General features: G+C 51.1%; 1 protein-coding gene across 1 annotated transcript; it reads right to left on the reverse strand.

Moving 5' to 3' along the window:
- Positions 1–382: 382 nt before the first annotated feature.
- On the reverse strand, positions 383–16160 carry Sh2d3a (SH2 domain containing 3A). Its single transcript, XM_036171162.1, has 10 exons — positions 16095–16160; positions 10799–10932; positions 9369–9718; positions 9037–9110; positions 3097–3572; positions 2429–2544; positions 2113–2287; positions 1914–2025; positions 1295–1480; positions 383–664 (listed from the first exon to the last, which is right to left on the reverse strand). Exons 2-10 carry the CDS (start codon positions 10886–10888, stop codon positions 504–506), a joined length of 1740 nt encoding a protein of 579 aa, XP_036027055.1. The 5' UTR covers positions 10889–10932; positions 16095–16160; the 3' UTR covers positions 383–503.
- Between the last annotated feature and the right edge of the window lie 341 nt (positions 16161–16501).

Raw genomic sequence — 16501 nt, forward strand, 5'->3', positions numbered from 1 at the left:
CGGTTTGCTGGGAGTCACACAGCACTTAGGAGGTAGACTCAGCTTTGTTGATACCAGATCTGTAAGGTGTTTTTATTTAGAAAAGTCACACATTCACCGTGTGGTTGCTTTCTGGAAATCTCAAAGTATGCATGGATTAGTAAGGGGTACATGCGGGAGTGTGAAGGTTGGTCTCTGGGTACCTGAATAGGTATTTTGGTGAAAAGGAGGCAGCTTTTACACCCCAATCTCTTGGGGTCCATTTTAAGAGGGAGATTCTTGTAAACTTTGACTGCGGGAGGGGGCGGTTTTTTTTTTTTTTTTTTTCTTTTTAAAATTTTTTCCCATAATTTTCATGTAACCCAGTCTGGCCTCAAACTTACGTAGCTGAGGCTGGCCTTGATCTCCTGAGCCTTCCATCTCCATTTCCAAGTGCTGGAGTTATGGGTGTGGACCACTTCATTTCATATATCTCTTGAATAGCCTCTTTGGGGTCTCTCAAGTATAAAATGGGGGCCGGGCTCTCAGCCCTGAGGCTCTAGTTGCTGGGACAGGATGTTGAGGACGTGCTGGAACTTCTCCAGGCGGTGGGCTCTGGTGGCCTGGGCCCCCTTGCTCCCCCAGAGTAAGCGGCGCAGGAAGCTGGTGGTCAGTGCCTCCCATAGTTCTGGGCTGGGCCTGAATCCTATAATCAGAGTCAGTCCCCGTGGGGTGTGGGTGTGGGGTGTGGCTCAGGCCTCTCCCATACCTGTCTTTTAGTGCTAGGAACTTTGATCCATTGGAGCCAGTGGGGAGTGCCTGGGCAGGGGTTAGCAGAGGTAGGGGGCCCCTTGATCTCTGCAGGGGTGAGGGCAGGGCGTGAGGGTGGCCAGGCTAGGTGCACCATTCAGGGAGCCCTGCCTTAGAGGCTATGCCTGGAGGTGGGGTTGAAGGACATGGCCATCCAGCTTGGCAAACCTTGGGCTGAGCTGAGCCTGCCCCTTTGGAGGGTGGGGACATCTAAGGTCTTAGAAATTACCTAGGACTAGGGTCTTAGGGGTTGAGCTGGGCCCAGGTGTGAGGGAAGTGTGACTCTTGACTGGGGAAAGTCATGTTGGAGGGGACCCCAATGGGGCCAGATCTTCCCAGGCCAGAGGTTGGGGTGGGACACTGGGTGTAGCTTCCCTGGGCTCAGAGGTCCCTTTTATTGCGGGGAGCAATATTTGCCACTCACGATTAGGGTTAGACCCTCCTGGGGGGCGGGGGGGGGTGGCGTCCCAGTTGGGTTAGACTTTGGAAAGCTTGGGCTAGTAGCCTCCAAGGGTCCCTTGCTCACCTTGTAGGCGCTGGGCTGCCGCCCTGCGGAACCGGGGTGCATCGCGGGCCACTTGTCGCGCCCCAAGCAGGGTGCGCAGCAGCTGGTCACAGGACTCATCCAGAGGCCCAGAGGTCTCCTCGCCCTCTAGCAGGCGCACTGCTGGTCCCACGTGTGGCAGGGCCACCTCTCCTGGGTTGCAGGGTCCTGTGGGAAGGGTAGGATCTGGGCTGGGGACGGTGGGATGAGGCTTACAGCAGAGCCTGGGTGGTAACAAGGGCGTGGTCAAAGGCAGGGGTGGGGGTGAGGGTGGAAGGACAGGCCAGGGCCTAGGGTAGGGAAGGTGCTTGGGATTCAGGAAGGGGCCTAGGATGGGACCACCACAAGGCAAGGGAGAAGTCTAGGCTTAGAGCAGGGAGAAGCCTAGGATGGAGCAGGCATTTGGCAGGGGAGGATCCTGGAGGTGGGAAGGAGGCTGGCGCAGGGGGAGAGCTTATGGCATAGGAGGCAACCTAAAACAGGGAGCCTAAAATGGGCAGAGGGGAAATTTAGGTCAGGGAGCGGGGCCTGGAGCCGAGCAGGAGCCCGGTGCTGAGGAGAAGCCTGAGGCAGGCAAGGCACGGCCCAGGCTCTCTCTCACCTGTACTTTCATCCAGAGCCCGCATCAGAGGCTTTAGCTCTTGTTCGAAGACCAGCGCAGTCTCCGTGTGGTTCCGCCGGAGATGACGCCAAGTGCTCTCCAACCTGGATACCTAGACACAGAGACGGGAGCCACAACTAGTACCCTCTTTCCTGTCACCGGCACCCAGGCTTCCTCCCCATCCCTGATCCCAACACACCTGGGGCATGAGCAGGGCGCCCATGACCCCAGCCAGTCCCAGCAGGTCCCCTGTGGCTCCTGGCCTCAGCGCCAATGCCAGTTCCACCAGGCCTTTCAGAGCGGCTGTGCGCTCCTCCAGGGGTCCCGAGCAACCCAGCACAGCCACGGCCCCAGCCAGCGCCAGGGTCTCAATCCTGCAGAGGTGGAATGCAAGGGTCTGGGGACAGTGGGAGAGTTTGTGATGGGAGAGGGGGTAGGAAGTGGGTTGCCCAGCCCCCTCCACCATGGGGAATGTAGGTAGAAACTGGGTTAGGAAGTCACACCCCACACCTCACCTCTCCAGCACCTCCAACCGCAGGAGATGACCATGAGGAAGTGTGAGTAGTTCTAGACCAGAGGCGACACCCATGGCACTCCTCTGACTCTTGGTCACTCCCAGCAGGCCGACAGCCTTGACAAGAGAACACAAAGCAAGGTGAAACAGACTGAGTGTGCTGATGATTCCTTGGAGCCTGCCTTCTGTTCCTCTGGTGAAGTCATTTCCTCCTAATGGAAACACGCCTTCCTGGACGGAGCAGGGAAGCAAGCTTCTAGGATGGGAGGGGAACTGACAAGGCCAGGGAAGTAGAGGAAACTTGGAAGTCTCAGCAGTCTCTGAAGCTTACAAGGTTCACAAGATTCATAAGGGGTAATAGTTTCTGGAGCAGCCTGCAGGGGGCGCTAGGGACACAGCATTTGTGAGTAGTTACCCACGCTAGCATGCTAGCATTGGGTTTGTTAGGTGATGCAGCCTTTGAGTCACCATGCTCCTGTGAGTGACCTCTCACCTGTATGTACTCCAGGAAGTAACCCCATAAACTCTCCAACTCACTAAACCAGACTCAGATGGAATCACCTTCTTCTGCCGCCGGTGCCCTATCTATGGCGAGCAGACATTTCACGACAACCCAGGAAAAGCCACAGATTATCCCCTTGTTGATGGAGGACCCTAGCACGTACCCACCTGGCAATCCACCAACAGCAGGTGCAGAGCAGTACTCCCAGGATGGTGTGCCACAAACAAGCTTCGGAGAGTGTGCAAAACTATAGGGTCCAAGGGCCGATTTTGGGGACCCAGCAGGCAAGAGGGGTGGCCAGGGATGCAAAATGAGACCTCAGCTTGTGGCCTTACAAAGCATCTGTCCCCTTCTTCCTCCTCCTCCTCCTCAGCTTCCCACCACCAGGCCTCTGGCTCTGGACAGCTAGGTCTGGGAGTCATTCTCTGAGCACTGGGTACTCGGGGGAGGAGTTCACAGTATGTTGGGGTGTGTCCAGAGGCCAAGGAGGGTGTCTGGAGCGGTTTGCAGGGAGCCTTCACGTGGAGCTGTCCATCAGAGGCTCGGAGACTGTCTGCCATCGATCCCAGGGGAGGCAGGGCCTTCAGCAATGTGGGCTCACTGCCTGTCCGGTGCAGGGCAGATCCAAACGTAGGGGGCGCTCCTGAGACAAGGAAGGATCTGGGTGTGCTTAGAGAAGACAGCTCAGCAGAGCAGGGTGGAAGTGAGACTGAAGTCTCTCTCAACCTTCGCCATCTTGAAAACAAATCTTCATTGCTTGGGGAATGGTCTGCATTCTGTATACTACATTTTAAATTTGAACGTGTGTGTGTGTGTGTGTGTGTGTGTGTGTGATTAGGCATGCATATGCGTATGGATCTCAGAGGATGATCTTAGGTGTTGCCCCTCAGGCATCATTGACTTCATTTGATTTGATAAGGGTTTGTGTCACTGTCCTAGGATTCCTGACTATGTCTAGCTGCTGGCCCAGTAAGTCCCAGGGATTCTCCTGTCTCCACCTGCCCAGCACTAGATAACGAACACGCATCACCATGTTTGACTTTTTAAAACATGGGTTCTGGGGATCCGAACCCAGGTCCTCAAGCTTGTGTGGCAAACACTGGACCCACTGTGCCATCTCCCCTGCCCTCCCACCTCTTTTTGAGAGAAGGTCTCAGTGGGTAGGGTAGAACAGTGTAGGTGAGTGTAGGTTAGTGTAGGACAGTGTAGGACAGTGTGGGACAGTGTGGGACAGTGTGGGACAGTGTGGGACAGTGTAGGACAGTGTAGGATAGTGTAGGACAGTGTAGGTCAGTGTAGGACAGTGTAGGACAGTGTAGGACAGTGTAGGACAGTGTAGGACAGTGTAGGTTAGTGTAGGACAGTGTAGGACAGTGTGGGACAGTGTAGGTTAGTGTAGGACAGTGTAGGTTAGTGTAGGACAGTGAAGGATAGTGTAGGTTAGTGTAGGTTAGTGTAGGACAGTGTAGGACAGTGTGGGACAGTGTCAGACAGTGTAGGTTAGTGTAGGACAGTGTAGGTTAGTGTAGGACAGTGTAGGATAGCGTAGGTTAGTGTAGGACAGTGTAGGTTAGTGTAGGACAGTGTAGGACAGTGTGGGACAGTGTGGAACAGTGTAGGTTAGTGTAGGACAGTGAAGGATAGTGTAGGTTAGTGTAGGTTAGTGTAGGACAGTGTAGGACAGTGTAGGACAGTGTAGGACAGTGTAGGTTAGTGTAGGACAGTGTAGGTTAGTGTAGGACAGTGTAGGACAGTGTAGGTTAGTGTAGGACAGTGTAGGACAGTGTAGGACAGTGTAGGTTAGTGTAGGACAGTGTAGGACAGTGTGGGACAGTGTGGGACAGTGTAGGTTAGTGTAGGACAGTGTAGGTTAGTGTAGGACAGTGAAGGATAGTGTAGGTTAGTGTAGGTTAGTGTAGGACAGTGTAGGACAGTGTGGGACAGTGTCAGACAGTGTAGGTTAGTGTAGGACAGTGTAGGTTAGTGTAGGACAGTGTAGGATAGCGTAGGTTAGTGTAGGATAGTGTAGGTTAGTGTAGGACAGTGTAGGACAGTGTGGGACACTGTGGAACAGTGTAGGTTAGTGTAGGACAGTGTAGGTTAGTGTAGGACAGTGAAGGATAGTGTAGATTAGTGTAGGTTAGTGTAGGACAGTGTAGGACAGTGTAGGTTAGTGTAGGACAGTGTAGGTTAGTGTAGGACAGTGAAGGACAGTGTGGGTTAGTGTAGGACAGTGTAGGACAGTGTAGGACAGTGTAGGTTAGTGTAGGATAGTGAAGGATAGTGTAGGACAGTGTAGGATAACGTAGGTTAGTGTAGGATAGTGTAGGTTAGTGTAGGACAGTGTAGGACAGTGTGGGACAGTGTGGAACAGTGTAGGTTAGTGTAGGGCAGTGTAGGTTAGTGTAGGACAGTGAAGGATAGTGTAGATTAGTGTAGGTTAGTGTAGGACAGTGTAGGATAGTGTAGGACAGTGTAGGACAGTGTAGGTTAGTGTAGGACAGTGAAGGACAGTGTGGGTTAGTGTAGGACAGTGTAGGACAGTGTAGGTTAGTGTAGGACAGTGTAGGACAGTGTAGGTTAGTGTAGGACAGTGTAGGACAGTGTAGGACAGTGTAGGACAGTGTAGGACAGTGTGGGACAGTGTGGGACAGTGTAGGTTAGTGTAGGACAGTGTAGGTCAGTGTAGGACAGTGTAGGACAGTGTAGGTCAGTGTAGGACAGTGTAGGTTAGTGTAGGTTAGTGTAGGACAGTGTGGGACAGTGTGGGACAGTGTGGGACAGTGTAGGTTAGTGTAGGACAGTGTAGGACAGTGTAGGACAGTGTAGGACAGTGTAGGTTAGTGTAGGACAGTGTAGGACAGTGTGGGACAGTGTGGGACAGTGTAGGTTAGTGTAGGACAGTGTAGGTTAGTGTAGGACAGTGAAGGATAGTGTAGGTTAGTGTAGGATAGTGTAGGATAGTGTAGGATAGTGTAGGTTAGTGTAGGACAGTGTAGGACAGTGTAGGTTAGTGTAGGACAGTGAAGGATAGTGTAGGTTAGTGTAGGTTAGTGTAGGACAGTGTAGGACAGTGTAGGACAGTGTAGGTTAGTGTAGGACAGTGTAGGACAGTGTATGTCAGTGTAGGACAGTGTAGGTTAGTGTAGGACAGTGTAGGACAGTGTAGGATAGCGTAGGTTAGTGTAGGACAGTGTGGGTTAGTGTAGGACAGTGTAGGATAGCGTAGGTTAGTGTAGGACAGTGTAGGACAGTGTAGGACAGTGTAGGACAGTGTAGGACAGTGTAGGTTAGTGTAGGACAGTGTAGGTTAGTGTAGGACAGTGAAGGATACTGTGGGACAGTGTGGGACAGTGTAGGTTAGTGTAGGACAGTGTAGGATAGTGTAGGACAGTGTAGGTTAGTGTAGGACAGTGTAGGACAGTGTAGGTTAGTGTAGGACAGTGTAGGATAGTGTAGGTTAGTGTAGGTTAGTGTAGGTTAGTGTAGGACAGTGTAGGACAGTGTAGGACAGTGTAGGTTAGTGTAGGACAGTGTAGGTCCGTGTAGGACAGTGTAGGTCAGTGTAGGACAGTGTAGGTTAGTGTAGGACAGTGTAGGATAGCATAGGTTAGTGTAGGACAGTGTGGGTTAGTGTAGGACAGTGTGGGACAGTGTGGGACAGTGTAGGTTAGTGTAGGACAGTGTAGGTTAGTGTAGGACAGTGAAGGATAGTGTAGGATAGTTTAGGTTAGTGTAGGTTAGTGTAGAACAGTGTAGGACCGTGTAGGACAGTGTAGGACAGTGTAGGACAGTGTAGGACAGTGTAGGTAAGTGTAGGACAGTGTAGGACAGTGTAGGTTAGTGTAGGACAGTGTAGGTTAGTGTAGGACAGTGTAGGACAGTGTGGGTTAGTGTAGGACAGTGTAGGACAGTGTAGGTTAGTGTAGGACAGTGAAGGATAGTGTAGGACAGTGTAGGATAGCGTAGGTTAGTGTAGGATAGTGTAGGTTAGTGTAGGACAGTGTAGGACAGTGTGGGACAGTGTGGAACAGTGTAGGTTAGTGTAGGGCAGTGTAGGTTAGTGTAGGACAGTGAAGGATAGTGTAAATTAGTGTAGGTTAGTGTAGAACAGTGTAGGATAGTGTAGGACAGTGTAGGACAGTGTAGGTTAGTGTAGGACAGTGTAGGACAGTGTGGGTTAGTGTAGGACAGTGTAGGACAGTGTAGGTTAGTGTATGACAGTGTGGGACTGTGTAGGTTAGTGTAGGACTGTGTAGGACAGTGTAGGACAGTGTGGGACAGTGTGGGACAGTGTGGGACAGTGTAGGTTAGTGTAGGACAGTGTAGGACAGTGTAGGACAGTGTAGGACAGTGTAGGACAGTGTAGGTTAGTGTAGGACAGTGTAGGACAGTGTGGGACAGTGTGGGACAGTGTAGGTTAGTGTAGGACAGTGTAGGACAGTGTAGGACAGTGTAGGACAGTGTAGGACAGTGTAGGACAGTGTAGGACAGTGTAGGTTAGTGTAGGACAGTGTGGGACAGTGTGGGACAGTGTGGGACAGTGTAGGTTAGTGTAGGACAGTGTAGGTTAGTGTAGGACAGTGAAGGATAGTGTAGGATAGTGTAGGTTAGTGTAGGACAGTGTAGGTTAGTGTAGGACAGTGTAGGATAGTGTAGGTTAGTGTAGGTTAGTGTAGGACAGTGTAGGACAGTGTAGGTTAGTGTAGGACAGTGTAGGACAGTGTAGGATAGTGTAGGACAGTGTAGGTTAGTGTAGGACAGTGTAGGACAGTGTAGGATAGCGTAGGTTAGTGTAGGACAGTGTGGGTTAGTGTAGGACAGTGTAGGATAGCGTAGGTTAGTGTAGGACAGTGTAGGACAGTGTAGGACAGTGTAGGACAGTGTAGGTTAGTGTAGGACAGTGTAGGTTAGTGGAAGACAGTGAAGGACAGTGTGGGTTAGTGTAGGACAGTGTAGGACAGTGTAGGTTAGTGTAGGACAGTGTAGGACAGTGTGGGACAGTGTGGGACAGTGTAGGTTAGTGTAGGACAGTGTAGGATAGTGTGGGACAGTGTAGGTTAGTGTAGGACAGTGTAGGACAGTGTAGGTTAGTGTAGGACAGTGAAGGATAGTGTAGGTTAGTGTAGGTTAGTGTAGGATAGTGTAGGACAGTGTAGGACAGTGTAGGACAGTGTAGGTTAGTGTAGGACAGTGTAGGACAGTGTAGGACAGTGTAGGACAGTGTAGGACAGTGTAGGTTAGTGTAGGACAGTGTAGGACAGTGTAGGATAGCGTAGGTTAGTGTAGGACAGTGTAGGACAGTGTAGGACAGTGTAGGACAGTGTAGGTTAGTGTAGGACAGTGTAGGTTAGTGGAAGACAGTGAAGGACAGTGTGGGTTAGTGTAGGACAGTGTAGGACAGTGTAGGTTAGTGTAGGACAGTGTAGGATAGTGTGGGACAGTGTGGGACAGTGTAGGTTAGTGTAGGACAGTGTAGGATAGTGTAGGACAGTGTAGGTTAGTGTAGGACAGTGTAGGACAGTGTAGGACAGTGTAGGACAGTGTAGGACAGTGTAGGTTAGTGTAGGACAGTGTAGGACAGTGTAGGTTAGTGTAGGACAGTGTAGGACAGTGTAGGACAGTGTAGGTTAGTGTAGGACAGTGTAGGACAGTGTAGGACAGTGTAGGTTAGTGTAGGACAGTGTAGGACAGTGTAGGTTAGTGTAGGACAGTGTAGGACAGTGTAGGTTAGTGTAGGACAGTGTAGGATAGGTTTCCTTGAATTGGAAATCCTTCTGTCTTGGCCTCTCATGTAGCTGGGCTGATACACACACATGAATACACACTTATGACCCAAGCTTGATGCTTGATGCATAAACATGGTAATACTCACTTATGACCTAGACCCAGGCCTGATGCGCGCGCGCGCACACACACACACACACACACACACACACACACACACACACACGAGTACACACTTAGGACCCTGTGTCAGTATCAAGTGGCTCTCAACTAACCAGAACAAGAAACCAAGGTCCCCAGAGGTGGATCAAGGGCCTGAACACACTTGGGAGAATGGTGGAACCAATCTCCGAGACACCGTGGCCCTGGGGGCCCCTCACCTGCCCTGGTGCCATCTTTGCCCCTTCCTGAATGGTCCAAATCGGCAGGCTGGCTGGAACTCCACTTCCTAGGCCTAGGAGACAGAGTGCAAAGGGCTGTGAGTCCAGCCAGAGGGGAGAAAATGCCACCAGCCAATCCCATGCACCTGCCGGCCACTTCAGTGATGGCATTTCTTGGTTCCTAATCCTGCCACTGGACTGGCAGAGGCAGAGGCAGGAGATCAGCAGTTCAGGGTCATCCTCCACTACACGATGAGTTTGAGGCCAGCCTGGGCTGCATGAGACCCTCCCTGCCTGAAATGTAAGGTAGAAGAAGGCTCAATCCTGAGTACCTGAGAGGCCTGGTGGCATCTCGGTTGTCTGTGAGCACATCCTCACTGAAGCTACGCGTCAGCAGCCTCTGACGACTCACAGGCCTGGAGGCCACAGCTCCCGTGGCTTGGGACAGTGGTCGCCTGTGGGTCACGTAACTGTGGACCAGGGCAGACATGCTGGCAAACCTCTCATCTTCTAGCTGAAAGAGGGCCTGCGGGCGACCAGGCCTGGGCCGCAGCGCCACGCGGAACACCTCAAAATGTAGGGTCTTGCCTCGCCAACGGCAGGAGATCACGGGGTGGCCCCCTCGGGACTCTGAGGCACGCACGAGGAAGTCGCCATCTTGCAGTAGAAGGGCTTCAGCTTCCTGAGGATGCAGAATAGGTGGCATGCTTCCAGAACCCTCCCCTCCCACTGCCTGCAAAATTCACCATGGAGTAGGGGCTCCACCCTGAACACGCCCCCAGCCCCTCACTGGGGATTCTAGGCGGGGCTCCACCCCGACCACGCCCCCAGCCCCTCACTGGGGATTCTAGGCGGGGCTCCACCCCGACCACGCCCCCAGCCCCTCACTGGGGGATTCTAGGCGGGGCTCCACCCTGACCACGCCCCCAGCCCCAAACTGAGGCATTCCAGGTCAGTGTTCTTCTACTCCTGGGTCAGGAACCCAGAATTACTGACTTTTTTTTGAGATAAACTCTTTGTAACCCAGGGTGACCTTGAACTGCAGAGCTTCTGGAGTGTTGAGGTTGTAGGTGTTTATGTTACCAGACTCTAAGAAGTATTTTATTTCTTATTTTGACGAGGTCTCTCTATGTAGCCCTGGCTGATCTGGAACTCACTGTGTAGCCCAGGCTGGCTTTTAACCTAGAGATCTGCCTGCCTCTGCCTCCTGAGTGCTGGATTTACAGGTGTGCGCCACCGCACCAAACTTGAGAGGAATTTTTTGATCCCCACTCTATAGATTGGGAAACTGGGCCTCCAAGGATTCAAATACATTGTCCATAGCCCCATAAAATGTGAATCGTGAGGCTAGGATCTGGTCTCAGCATGTCTGATTCCTGGGCAATCACTTAGCTCTCTGTTTGCCATATTTTTATTGTATTTTGTTTATTGTATTATTGTTTATTGAGGTCCCGGGTCTCTTGATTATGTGACACTAAGGAGATGGAGGCAAGGTGGTTCAACTTCAAAGGAAGTGCCAGGGGAGAGATGGGGCCAGAGTGGGAGACAGCAGGGGTCAGAGAGGGCACAGAGGGGCTGTTCAATCTCCATTATCATCCTCAGGGGTATCCCAGGAAACGGGGATGATTTCAGCTCATCTGACAGCTCCCACTTAGCCAAGCTTCAAGAGTGTCCAGTCCTCCATCCCACCTGCCCCCACAGGCCCAGGATTTCCCACATCAGTGTGGGAGTCTTCCCACTATCCTGCAGGGCCCATCCATACCTGTCGAGACAGCTGACTGTGGTACCAAGGCTGGCAGGCAAGGTCGTCTTTATCCTGTGGCACCTGCATGGAGTTCTTGGTGGAGGGCATCAGGGCTGAGCTCTGCACATTCGCCCTGCCTCAGTCTTTCACATCTGCAAGATGGGAGCAATAAGTCCTGCACACTGAAGGGCTGGGTCTTCTCCTTTCATCCTTATCTTAGTTTTGAAAGTGGCAGTCCCATTCATTCATTCATTCATTCATTCATTCATTCATTCATTCTAGCTTTGCTCTAGTTGGTTTTAACTGTCAACTTTACACATCATAGAGTCACCTTGGAAGGGTGAGGGTTTGTCATGATCAGACTTATGTGTCAGAGATTGTCCTCATTGTTAATTGTGTGGAAGGGCGCAGCCCCCTGGGGGTGGCACACTTCATCCCTGGGAAGGTGGCGCTGGGCTCCATGAGGATGCTAGCTAGCATGGGTCTGTGTGCGAGCCAGCAAACGTGTTCCTCCATCTTTTTTGCCACAAGCTCCTGCTTGTGTTCTTGCCCTGACTCCCCTCAGGGATGGACTGTGACCTGGCAGCCGCTGTAAAGCCCTGGCTGCTCCTAAGCCGCTTTTGGTCAGTGTCTTATCCCAGCAACAGAGAACAACAGGAATAAAGCCAGAACAAGCACACACTCAGCACACAGAACAGTGAATTTCACCATGACATCTTCATGCCTTTATAATACATTCCGCCCATACTCACCCCATCTCCTCTCTATTGTTCAAATAATTATGCACATTTGGTGTGTGCACATGTGTGTGTGTGTGTGCACGTGTGTGTGTGTGTGTACAGGTGTTTGCACCCTCAGGCGTGTGCTGAGGCCAGAGGATGTTGGGTGGCTATTGTTCTTTCCCATATTCCTTGATGCGGGGTTCCTAGTGAACTGGAAGATTGCCATTTTGGCTAGGCTCCCAAGCTCCCCAGTCCTGCCTGTCTCTGCCCGTCCACAGCTGGACTTACTGCAATGTGTGGCCACAGTCAGCATTTTCCTTGGGGCAGGGGACACTTGTGCAAGCACTCTTTCCCGAGGAAGCTGACCTCCAGCTCCCCATTACCCTCTTCTGTCTGCACACCCCCATGGTGTTGGTTCTGCTTCACTTCTAAATAGTTTGCCTTTTACTTTCATGTCATATATGTGTCTGTGTGTACATATAACTACTTGATTATATGTATTTTACATGTGAGAGAAAACAGTATTTGTTTTTCTGGGTCTGGTTTATTTTAATGAAGAGGACAATTTCCAGTTCCATCTATTTTCCTGCATATTTTTTCTTTATAGCTGTATAACACACACACACACACACACACACACACACACACACACACACACACCCTTTATTCCTCTCCAATTTTTTTCCTTTGGATATCATATAGCCCAGCTGGCCCTAAACTCTTGCCTCCACTTCTTGATTGCTGAGTCACATATCTTTCCCATCCATGTGTTGATGGACATCTAGTCTGATTCTATACTGGGTTTTTGTGTAGAGTCCACATTGTATCATAGCTCAAATGCCATTATAAATGAGACACATCCATCCATCCATCCATCCATCCATCCATCCATCCATCCACACATACATACATACATACACATATAATATGAGCACATATGATAAATTAGAAAAGTAATTCACAGCCATATTTGCATGCATGTACACACTGTGCAGCCCTGGCTGGCCTGGAACTGGCTATGCATTCGACTAGCCTGGAAATTACAGAGATCTGCCTGCTTCTGCCTCCTGAGTGTTGGGATTAAAGGTGTGTGCCAGTATGCACAGCTAATGTGTGTGTGTGTGTGTGTGTGTGTGTGTGTGTGGTGCTGGGGTTTTAACCTGTCCTAGGTGCCCAGCAGGTACAGACACTGAGCTACCTCCCAGCCTTAAATATCTCAGGATTAATAGTGTAGGCCTCATTTCACACTGGGGGTTGACCCAGGGTTCTGCTCAAGAGAAGCATGAATTCTATTACTTAGCTACAGCTTCCAGCTCAGATGAGAAATTTCTGTATATAAATGAGTACACTTATTTATACGTTAGTATATATTACATAGAACAAAATGATCTACATTTGCTCTAGTCTGCTATTCTGTTGTCGTAAGGAAACACTGATCACAAGCAGCTTCAGGGAGGAGAGGATTGACTTGGGTTACACTTCTGGGTCACACTCCATCCCCGAGGGAAGTCAAGGCAGGAATGCAGGCAGAGGGTGGGAGAGAGGGCCCAGCAGTCAAGAGTGCAGAGTATTTTTACAGAGGACCTGAGTTCAGATCCCAGCATCCACATTGCAACCCACAACAGCTTGTAACCTCAGCTCCAGGGGATTCCACAACTTCTTCAGACATCCACACACATCCACATCCCCACCCCTAGGTGGCACACATTCAGACACACAGACACTTACATACAGACACAGACACACAGACACAGACACAGAGACACACACATCCACACCCCCCATGTGGCACACATTCAGACACACAGACACACACATACAGACACACACCAACTTTCTCTTTCTCTCATACGCATACTATATATATATTAACTGAAGCAGAAACCACATAGGAACACTGGTTACTGGCTTGCTCACTGACTTCTTATATAGCCAGGTCCACTTGTGTAGGGGTGGCACCACCCACTGTGGGCTGACACACACACATAAAGGAAAAACAATGTATATATAGAAATAACAAATACATACATAAAATTGGCCATAAGTAGCTTGTTTACTTCAGTTACCATTATTTAATTTGGGTACAGCTGCATATGTCTATAAACTCAGCACTTTGGAGGCTGATATAGGAGGGTCATGAGTCAAGGCTAGCTTGGGCTACAGAGTGAGATCTAATCTGAAAAAAAATTCCAAACAGTAAAATTAAAATCAAATAATAAAGTTAGAGTCATCTCACACTGACAACTGAACATATGTGGGCTCCTGGCCAAGGTGCAGTATGTCACATATATATCACTCTCCAACAGGACACAATGTTTGTTTGTTTTGATGGTCACATGTAGCCCAGGCTGGCCTGGAACTCACTATATATATAGCCCAGGATGACTTTGAACTCCTGATCCTTTTGTCTTCAGCTGCCCAGTGTTGGGGTGATAGGCCTGAACCCCTAGGCTGGGTTTATTTGGTGCTGTGCTGTGGATGGAACCTAGGGTTTCATGTAAGCTAATTGAGCTCTCTACTACTGACCAGCAGCCCCACCCTCCTGCCCAGTTCCCGCATTCACCGTGGTTTAACAGTCAGTCTTGGAGACTGATCTGCAAATGGCGATTTTACATTTTGAGTTTCTCCTTGTATTTGGAAACTCAGCTTTTTTGTTAGTTTTAGAGCCGAGATTTTAGATCTCAGACATTATTCCACAGGTCCCAGCTTGTGTATCAAATATCGGTTAGAAAAATAACCTTGGGTGAGAAGGAGGGCTGGCTACTTTTTCTGTCTATCTATCTATCTATCTATCTATCTATCTGTCTGTCTGTCTGTCTGTCTATCCATCCATCCATCCATCCATCCATCCATCCATCCATCCATCCATCCATCCAATGATTGAACGATTGATCTTTGTATCTGTGTGTCTGTCTGTCTACCTGTCTCCAGAATCTGGTAGTCTAGAAGTGGCTGAGGCTGTGGAGAGGGATGCACAAGATTCCTGCCTCCTGAGTCACTGCTTCCTGGAAGGAGGGCGGGGCGTCCTCAACTTCAGCGCCAGCTGAGACCTGGGGCTCCCCGGGGCGGGGAGGGAGCTGCCACAGGCACTGCGCACCTGAAATCAGGTGTGCTCTGGAACGTGCACACTTCCTGTTTGTCTCCTGGGTGGGGCCCGCGGCTATGGTTGTGAACTTCAGGACTCACAAATTCCGGTTTCTCCAGCAACCTTCGGCGGGAATGAGGGCGAGGCAGGACCAAGCTCTGGTTCAAGTTTGGGGAGCTCAAGGAGGGGACAAGTCAGCCCCAGGTCAAGGAAGCTGTCCTCTGGGTCTTTTGGAGGATAATTCATTTGGGCAGGGGAGGGGAACCAGAGAAGGGGCCAGGAAAACTTGAGTAAGGTCTGTGGGTCTCGTGTGTCTCTGTACAGCGGCACACATGTTCAGGGGTGCAGTCGCCAGCAGACACCTCACAGACGCAGGTGGAGTTGGGGTTCTGGGGGTCTCACCTTCGACCCTGGCTGATAGAGTGATTTAAGACCTACTGGGGGGCTGGAGAGATGGCTCAGAGGTTAAGAGCACCGACTGCTCTTCCAGAGGTCCTGAGTTCAATTACCAGCACCCACATGGAGGCTCACAACCATCTGTAATGAGAGCTGGTGCCCTCTTATGTATACATAATAAATAAGTAAATCTTAAAAAAAACAAAAACAAAAACAAAAACCGACCTACTGGGTACCAACCTGTCCTAGATAGACCCTGGACCCCCAATTACCCCATCCTCAGCTACAACCAACAACCAACAGATGAACGAAGTAGTGAAACAGAAAGATTTCTGTAAGGAAGGATAGAGGGGCAGGACTCTTTTTTAATTTAAATTTTATTGTGTGCGGGAGTGCCAAGATTCGAGGGTGGAGGTCAGTGGACACGTTCTGTCTTCATGAGAGTTCCAGGAAGGAACTCAGGCTAGGAGGCTTCAGGGATAAGCGCCTTTTATCAGCTGGGCCATCAGGGGCTGCTGTTCTTTAAGAACAAAAGGCCCTTTCCAAGAGGTAAGGACCTGGGAGTTGAGACCTAGGTTCAGGCTGAGGCAGCAAGGCAGAGCTTTGGGATGCCCGGGTGGTGTGGTGTAGTGGGGATGAGGGTGAGATGGTTAGACAGGCTGCTTTTTGACGTTTTCACAGGACCAAGATGCTGATGCAAGCGAGGGCGGACCAGAGAGAAAGGCAAGGAGACCAGGAAGGAAGACTTCACAGTAAGGGGCGCACCCCATTTTAAACCAGTGACCACAAGCGACTTTAGGAAGGGTTTGGAGCCAGCCAGCCAGCCAGGGAGGGGCAGATCCGGATTTGCGATGGCGTACACGAAAGTGGAAGCCAAGAGTGTTTCCGCAGAGAGCAGGAAACACGCTGGGAGCTGCGCGAGGGCCACCCAAGGCACACCCGGGTACCCGGACACGCATGACGCGCAGCCACTCACTTGGAGACTTCTTCCGCGCCCCCCGCCCCGCTGCAGACTCTCTTAGATGGATCCTCGGGTTCTCCCTGAGGGCTGACGACCCCACCCGGATCAGTAGGGACCCCTGAATCTACCAGAGACCACGCCCTCACTCACCTGGGCCAGACTCTGGGGTATCCGAAGGGACTCAATCTAGGGGCTCAGCAGCCGAGGAGCGCGGTGTGCTCGTGTCAGCCAGGCCCAGAGCCTCGCAGGCGCTGCACCTGGCTGGAGCCCCGCCCCGGCACCTGGCCCCGCCCCTTCAGCCCCTCCCCTCCCTGCAGGCCCCGCCCCCAAAGGAACCTCCCAGGCGCTCACCCCGCCCCCTTGGAACCTGTGTTTTCGTGTAGCCGGGCCCCTGTGCCTGTGTGTGTGTGTGTGTGTGTGTGTGTTGTGTGTGTGTGTGTGTGGTGTGTATACGCGCGCGCGCGCGCGTCTTATTCTCTAAAGACTCCTCGTCCTTAACAACTCAAAGTTGCCCTGCTCTTTAGACAGGCCCCCCTTCTGCTCACGGCCACGCCCCA

This window comes from Onychomys torridus, chromosome 21, assembly GCF_903995425.1.
Source record: "Onychomys torridus chromosome 21, mOncTor1.1, whole genome shotgun sequence".
NCBI classification, from domain to species: domain Eukaryota; kingdom Metazoa; phylum Chordata; class Mammalia; order Rodentia; family Cricetidae; genus Onychomys; species Onychomys torridus.